The following is an 8,906-nucleotide window of genomic DNA, read 5'->3' as shown; positions in this document are numbered from 1 at the left end:
ATAGGATGAATGTAAAGCTAATGTTCTCCCATTGTAAACTATCACATAATTCATAATAAAACATTAAAAAAAAAGAAGATGCTGGGCCATGTGAAGGCTTTCAACAGCAGGCACTTCAGCTGGAGAATGTGAAAGAGATGGGGACCGAAGTCCCCAAGAGTGGCAAGGGCAAGAAGAAGTCCAAACCCATCAACAAGGACCGCTACATCTCCAAGATATACCTGCGTGGGGACTCTTTGTCATAGCGGTCCTGCGGAACCCACTCATCGCCGGCAAGTAGGGGCCTAAAGCTGCCTTCCACCATCCCATGAAGACCTGCCCTGTGTTGGGAATAATAAAGTTCCTGTGCTTTTTTTTTTTTTACTAAAAAACAACAACAAAAAAAGATGTATTGATAATTATTGCTGATTGGAATACAAAGACTTGAAACAAAGAAGAAGGATTAGTAGTTGGAAAACATGGATTTGGTGATAGAAATGATGCTGGATATCACAGGATAGAATTTTGCAAGACTAATGACCTCTTCATTGCAAATACATTTTTGTTGTTGTTGTTGCTAAGTGCTGTTGAGTTGGTTCTGACCCATAGCGACCCTGTATAGGGTTTCCAAGGAGCATCTGGTGAGCTTGAACTGCCAGCATTGTGGTTTAAACCGACTTTGCAGTCCAGTCACACAGTGCCACGCCAGGACTCCTTTTGTTTAAAAAGTACCTTTTTAAAATAACATAAAATACAGTTATATACATGGACATCACCAGATGGAATATACTGAAATGAAATTGGCTACATCTGTGGAAAGAGATGGGGGAAAAGCTGTATATCATCAGTCAAAACAGAGCCGGGGCAGAATGTGGAACAGACCATCAATTGCTTATATGCAAGTTCAGGCTCAAGCTGAAGAAAAGTAAAAGTCCACAAGAGACACCATATGAACTTGAACATATCCCACCTGAATTTAGAGATCATTTCAAGAAAAGATTTGATGCATCAGACACGAATAATCAAAAACCAGAAGAGATGTGGTATAACATCAGAACTATCATGTAGGAATAAAGCAAAAGGTCATTAAGAAGACAAGGAAGAAAGAAAAGATTTAAATGGGTGTCAGAAGCAGCTCTGAAACTTGCTCTCCAGTGTACAGATGCCAAAGCAAATGTAAGAAATGAGGAAGTTAAAGAGCTAAACAGAAAATTTCAAAGGCAGTTTGAGAAGAAAAACTCAAATATTATAGTGAAATGTGCAAAGATCTGGAGTTAGAAATCCAAAGGGAAGAAAATGTTCAACATTTCTCAAGTGGAAATAACTGAGGAAAAAAAATTCAAACCTCAACTTGAAATACTGAAGGATTCTTTAGGCAAAATAGTGAATGATGCAGAACGAATCAAAAGAAGATGGACAGAATACACAGAATCACCTATTTCAAAAGGTAGCATATGATCATCCATTTTAAGAGGTAGCATATGATCAAGAGCCAATGGTACTAAAGGAAAAAGTTGAATGTGCTTTGAAGGCACTGGTAAAGAACAAAACTATGGGGATTGATGGACTACAAATAGAAATATTTCAACAAACTGATGTAGCATTGAAGGCACTCACTCATCTATGCCAACAAATTTGGAAAAGAGAGATCCATATCTGTGCCTATTCCAACAGAGTCACCAGAGAGGTGACCCAACAGAATACGGTAATCATTGAACATTACCATTAATGTCACATGCAAGTAAAATTTTGCTAAAGCTAATTCAAAAAAGGTGCAGGAGTACATTGACAGGGATCTGCCAGAAGTTCAAGTCAGATTAAGAAGAGGATGTGGAAGAAGAGATATCATTGCTGATGTTAGATGGATCTTGGCTAAAAGCAGAGAATATCAAAAGGTATTTACCTGTGCTTTATTTGACTATACAAAGGCTTTTGACTGTGTGGATCATGACAAGCTATGGACAACATTGCATAGAATGAATATTCTGGAACAACTAATTGTGCTCATGAGGAACCTATACATAGACCAAGAGGCACTCATTCAAACAGAACAAGAGGACACTGGATCGTTTAAAATTAGGAAAGGTATGGGCCAGGGTTGTATTCTTACACTATATTTATTCAATTTCTATGTTGTGCAAATAATTGGAGAAGCTGGATAATATAAAGAAGAACTTGGCATCAGAATTGGAGGAAGACTTATTAGCAATCTGTGATATGCAGATGATACAACCTTGCTTGCTGAAAGCAAAGAGGACCTAAAATTTAAAATACTTACTGGTGAAAATCAAAGATCACAGCTTTCAGTATGAGTGGCACTTCAATAGCAACAAAACAAAACCAGTAAATAATGCCATGATAAATGGAGAAAAGATTGAGGTTGTCAGAGACTTCATTTTGCTTGGGTCCACCATGAACACTCATGGAAGCAGCAGTCAAGAAATCAAATGACACATTGCACTAGGCAAATCTGCTGCACAAAACCTCTTTAAAGTATTAAAGAGCAAAGATGTCAGTTTGAGGACTAAAGTACCCCTCACACAAGCCATGGTATTTTCAGTAGTATCATATGCTTGTGAAAGGTGGCAATGAATAAGAAAGGTCATAGAAGAATTGATGCATTTGAGTTATGGTGTTGGAGGAGAATATTAAAAATACCACGGACTGCCAGAAGACCAAACAAATATGTGTTGGAAAAAGTACAACTAGAATGCTCCTTAGAAGCCAAGATGACCAGACTTCGTCTCTCATACTTCAGACATTATCAGGAGGGACTAATCTCTGGAGAAGGACGTCATGCTTGGTACAGTGGAGGGTCGGCATAAAAGAGGGAGACCCCCAATGAGATGGATTGGCACAGTGGCAGCAACAGTGGGCAAAAGCATTGCAGAAATTGTGATGATGATGGTGTAGGACTGGGTGGTGTTTCATTCTGCTGTGCATAGGGTTCTGTGGGTCCGAAATGTATCTATAGCACCTAACCACAACAAAAATTTAATAAGGGAATCCTGGTGTGGCATGTTAGATCAGTCCTGAATTGTTCACTGCAAGGCTGGCAGTGGAAAGCCACCAGCCTTAACTTGGATATTGAAAGACTATATAGAGAACTGTTTTGCAAAGGATGGTGAAATTCCCATGCTGCCAGACTATTGATACGAGTTTCCAGAAGGCACAGCTACTGTTGTTCCTCGTGCTATTCCACAGGACTCTAGCCAGGGCTCCTCAAACCTTGATATATACTTGAATCATCTGGGGATTCAGTGAAATGGAGATTCTGATACATTCGGTCCTGGAAGGGGCTGCAGTTGTGAAGGTCTAATAAGCTCCTAGGTGATGATGCCATCGTTATCCAATCCAAGGATACTGCTTTCAAGAGCAAGCTAGCTCTACCCAGTACATAATAGCTCCCTAGAGTGATCTCAGTGTCCCACAAGCTTTTCAGCACCTGGTAGAAAAGCTCTCAACCCTGGGAGAGTTTTCAAATATACTGAAGGTTGGACCTCACGCCAACCAATTAAATCAGATATCCTGGGGTTGACGTGGACATATGCATATATTTTTAATGATGTTATAGCATATGTGTAAGCAGAGCTAAGGACTGCCATCCTGGAGTTCCAGATTTGGGGTCTGAAGATGTGAAGTTCAGGCTTACATCTCTGTAATATCTATGTGACAATAACTTTCCTAATCCCCAGTGATCTGGTCTATAGGAAAGTGCTCTCAAGCCTTTACCCCATCAGATAACAGTAGAGACCTGAGTTACAGGATTCCAGAAGAGCAAAGCTCTAGAATTCTAAGCATCTAAAATTCTTAGATTTTTTAAAATTCTAAGATTCACAAATGTATAAAATATATGGAATATATATGAATGGGTACCTCTCATACACCCACACCACACAATCTCTTCCTAAAGCATTAGATTAAAAGCACTTGCAAGAAAGGGCGGGGAAAATAGAAGTCTAATCAATAGGGGCTATTTTAACCAGTATTTGATTAGGGGCTCTAGTCAAGTAATGTGTGATGTTGTTCCTCCCTTCTTGCCATTCCCCAAGGGGAAAAAGTATTCTGAACATTCAGTTAGGAGCCCTTGAATTATACTTTCAGGTTGCTGAAACCATGTCAGGAAATTCCATAATCATAAGGAACTAAATTACATTGTGATTATTTTGAATTTTTTTTTTTTTTAAGATGCTGCAGAGGCTAGAAAGTTAAAAAAAAAAAAAAAAAGGAGCTATTTATTCAAAGAATCTATTTTATGACTACTTTTGACATACATTTTCTTTGGTACCATTAAATGTCAATGGATTTTGTAGAGGCAAATCATTACAATTTATGACAATTGTCTCTTTATAACTTCTTGTTTTCCTGAATGAACTGTGAGTTATAGTTGGCATTTCAGTACTTTTCCTGGCCAAATTCTATGAAATACACTTAAATGAAAATCAAAAGGAAGCATGAAACATTTCAGGTTCATTAACAAGTATCCACTAGTCCCACAATAGTGCACTTAGTTCCATCTACCTCTGGAGGGCGACAATAGCTGCCTGTTCATTTTCATTCTCTGCCTGAGTTATCCCGAGGAACTGCCACGCCTGCAAAAAACAGCAATGTTAACAATGCAAGAGGTAGCTACATCCTTCATGTGTTTGAGTTGGTTTGTTTCCCTTTGATATATAGCATTATGCAGAGTGACCTGACTTCAATGTGAGACTTGCATTTCTTCACTGAAACTCTCCTGTGACTTTTGGGTCAAGTTCTCCTGTCATTATTTCCAAACTCTCATAGTATGGATTTTCTCTTTTGATCCAGTGCTATGGAAACTTTTGAGTTTCTGAGCTTTTGTTATATTTCCTATCTTAGAACTTGGAGATAAATATATAAAATTATACACTTAAGAGGAAAAGGGGTAGAAAAATAACACAGGCTAAATAGCCTAAAGTTTACAATAAGGAATCCCAAGATGTACAAAAGGAAATGAAATGAATCGAATGAAAGTCAAACCATTATTTAAAAAGTTATAGGAAATTTAGGAACATGGGAAAACAAAATGAAATCTCACTGCTAAAATGTAATGACTGGTAAAATGTATAAAACACATATAAAATGCAACCATAATGTAAATGTAATTTTATGGTCTAAACTTTATATCATAAGAACTTTTCCACATTTTTATAAAATCTTCCAACTTTTGATTTTCGATTTTTGTTAATGAATCTCCCATTATTTAATCAATCAACTCCCTAGTGTTCTCAGGTTGCTTTCAATCCTTTGCTGTTGCAAAAAATGTGATGAACATTTTTTTTTAAAATGTCTAGAATGAAAGTATTTTAAAAATACAGTGAATTTCTAGTTAAAAATATTTACAAGAACACTAATTCTCCCATGTTCACAAGAGCAGTACATATGATCAAAACCATTCCATTATATACAGTAGTTCTCAAATTTGTAGAGGGCTCCGGGTGCCCCCTCTATGTTCTTTGAGCTACATGTTTGGAGTCCTGGTGTGGCATTGTGGGTTAATGCACTGGGCTGCAAAGTCGGTTTGAACCGCAAGGTCGGCAGTTCAAGCTCACCAGCTGCTTCTTGAAAACCCTACACAGGGTCACTATAGTTGGATCACAACTGACTTGATGGCACTTAACAACAGCAGGGCTGTATAAAGGAAGGATCACAAGCTGGGCTGCTAACTGTAAGGACTGTAGTTCGAATCTACCAGTTGCTCCTTTGGAGAAGGATGAGGCTTTCTGCTCACATGACGATATACAGCCTCAGAAACCCTATAAAGGGTCACTATGAGTCAGAACTGACTTGGTGGCACACCACCACAACCACCAGGGTTGTATCAAAATTTAATGGACTTCAAAATGTCTCCAAAAGATATGGGGAGTGCATGGCTCTTTCATTTTAGGGAGTCAAATTATAAATAAAAACACCAGAACACACAGTCATCTTAAGAAGCCATAATGATTGGCTGCCCCCCTCATGGGTTATTATTACATATACCATATAAACTCATAAAAATACTGATTACTCCTTCTCCTTCCCAGAATACTTTTAAATCGTGCCATTGTACAGAATAGCTTCTATTTTGACTTCACCTTCCATACATTTTCAGAAGGTATTTTTCTGAAATACATTTTCTTATGGAAAGATTGATGAAACAGTCTTTCTCTGGGAATATTTTCCTAGTCTTTGGTCATGGTGTCATTTTTCATTGTTCATAGTCTTGGTTTTCTATAGATTCAACAGCTCTGGGTTCTTACTTTAGATCCATTAGTTACCAAGTATCCTAATTTTCTGATTAATGAACCTGGAATTTATTTATTTTCTCTTCTAGGGTTGTGTTACATGATGTATGAAGATATCTTGTACATAGCATTTACAAATGTAAAGCAACATAATACTTTTTTTTGTGTGTGGGAGGATGGCATCTAGTTTTATGTTGTTGTTGTTGTATGCTGTTGAATTGGTTCCAACTCATAGCGACCCTGTATAGGGTTTATAAGGAGTGGCTGGTGAGCTTGAATTGCTGGCCTAGTGGTTCAAACCGACCTTGCAGTACAGCGCATTAACCCACAGCACCATGATTTTCTCGTCTATAAAGGTACATATATGTGTTTAAAAATTACAATTATTTTGTTTTAGAACTTCATCTCTCAGTCCAATCTCATTTCTCTGTAAGCCATTTGACTAACAAGATCTTAAAAGCTTACACTAGTGATCAAATTCTTTCTGGACAATTTTTAATAACATTAATATTAATAACATAAAAATAATATTAAAATTATTATAAATTGCCAATGAGTCAATTCTGACTCATCATGAATAAAACTGCTCCATAGGATTTTCTTGGTTGTAACCTCTGGCTGCTAATCTCATTGCCAGCAGTTCGAAATTACCAGCAGTTTTATGGGAGAAAGATGAGGCTTTCCGATCCCCAAAAGATTTACAGCCTTGGAAACCCCATACAGGGTGGTTATGAGTCAGAATTGACTCCACGGCACATAACCACCATCACCACCATTTATGGGGTCTTCTTCATGTGGAACTGCTGGGCCTCCTTTATCAACAATGATCATGAAGGTTAAATACTGATGACCCAGGCACTGAGTCGAGCACTTCATGTGTATGAACTAATACCCTCATGGAGTCCTGGTGTGGCTATATGGGATAATGCACTGCTTTGGAAGGTCGGTTTGAACTCCAAGGTCGGTGGTTCAAATTCACCAGCCACCCCTTATTATGAGTCAGAATTGACTCAATGGCATTTATTAACAACAATTAGCCCTCACAATGCCCAATGAGATAGCTCTATAATCTATGATCTCAATTTTACAGATGAGGAAACTGAAGCTTTAAATAACTTAGTTTAAATAATTTAGAGGTCACACAGCCTAGTGTGCCACAGTAGGATAAGCACTGGACTGCTAACCACAACGCTGACCGTTCAAACTCACCAGCCGCTTCTCGAAAACCCTAAAGTGGGTTCCTATGAGGTGGAACTGACTTGATGGCGCTTACTAAGAACAATCTTATTATAGGAGTTACGGTATATATACACACTGTAGGATAAGTACCAGACAGCTAACAAGAAGGTCAGTAGTTCAAACCCACCAGCTACTCCTCAAAAATGCTATACAGGGTTGCTCAACTCCCAGCACTTAATAACTACAATATCTTATTATAAGCTTCCCTAAGTTTCTACTGAGTCCTGGTGTGATGTTGTATGATAAACACTGGACTGAGCTGGTAACCACAAAGTCAGAGGTTCAAACCCACCAGTTCCTCCTCAGAAACCCTATACAGTGTCCCTGTGAGTTGGAACTGATTCGACGGCACACAACATTTCTACTAAGGAGCCCTCATAGCATAGTGGGTTAAGCATTGAGATACTAATGGCATGGCCTGTGGGTCAAACTCAGTAATCGTGAGGCTTTTTGTTCCTGTAAATATTTACAGTTTTGGAAACATTACAAAGTTGCTCTCCTCTGTCCTACAGGATTACTATAAGGTAAAATCGACTCAGTGACAGTGATTTGGTTTTGTTTGAGTCTCCACTAAGATAGAACTTGAAGAAAGTGCTCTCCTAGCCTAGGGAGAAAGTTGCATTTTCTAACACGCAAATCAGAATAAGTCTTTCTCCTGAGAAAAGTCTGCTTGCAGTTCCCAGGCTCCCACCATTCAGGATGAAATTCAGTCTCTTACCGCCACTCCTGCTTGATCTCCCTTCTTGTCTCTGACTCCACACCCCTCTGCCTGCCCACATGCCATGCTTTCTTATCAACAACTTGACTCCTGGCCTCCAACCACAAGACAAAAAAAAAAAAAAAGCTGCTTTTGCTGTTGTTTGTAACCCTCCCTCAGTCTTCAGAATTCAGTTTTGCACTCTCCTCACTGGACTGCAAGGTCAGTTTGAACCACAAAGTCAGCGGTTGAAACTCACCAGCTGTTCCTTGGAAACCCTATAGAGAGGAGCTAGGAGTCAGAACATACTCGATGACACTTAACAACTACAACAACTGGGTAAGAGCATTGCTCTCTGCTCTCCTAACATCCTGTACACCTCTAACATAGCATTTACCACATGGAACTGGTTGATTTATTTGTCTCCCCGGAGAGACTGGAATGTGTTTAATAATTTTTCCATTTTTCCAGCCTGTCAATTTCTTAAGCCAGTGTCTGGCACAAGTCTTTGAACCTAGTTTGTGCTCAATACGTGTTGAGTGAGTGAATTAAGAGTGATTCATGGTGTGGTTCTTGTTGTTGTTAGGTGCCATCGAGTCGGTGCCAATTCATAGTGACCTTATGCACAGCAGAATGAAACACTCCCTGATCCTGGGCCAACCTCACTACTGTTGCCACACTTGAGTCCATCGATGCTGCTACTTGGCCAATCCATCTCGTTGGGGGTCTTCCTCTTTTTCTCT

The 8,906-nt window shown here is 38.9% G+C and overlaps 1 protein-coding gene across 12 annotated transcripts in view; it reads right to left on the bottom strand.

Annotated features, from left to right (window-relative positions):
• PEX5L (peroxisomal biogenesis factor 5-like) overlaps positions 1-8,906 on the bottom strand; it is a 366,277-nt gene that overhangs the window by 14,498 nt on the left and 342,873 nt on the right. For all 12 annotated transcript variants that reach the window (XM_006867687.1, XM_006867684.1, XM_006867689.1 and 9 more), the window contains one exon: positions 4,501-4,571. In XM_006867687.1, the coding sequence (XP_006867749.1) occupies positions 4,501-4,571 (71 nt within the window). The remainder of the gene's footprint in view (positions 1-4,500; positions 4,572-8,906) is intronic.

Source organism: Chrysochloris asiatica, unplaced genomic scaffold, assembly GCF_000296735.1.
Source record: "Chrysochloris asiatica unplaced genomic scaffold, ChrAsi1.0 scaffold00108, whole genome shotgun sequence".
NCBI lineage: Eukaryota > Metazoa > Chordata > Mammalia > Afrosoricida > Chrysochloridae > Chrysochloris > Chrysochloris asiatica.
The sequence above is the reverse complement of the archived record's forward strand: the minus strand, read 5'-3'. Positions and strand labels throughout refer to the sequence as shown.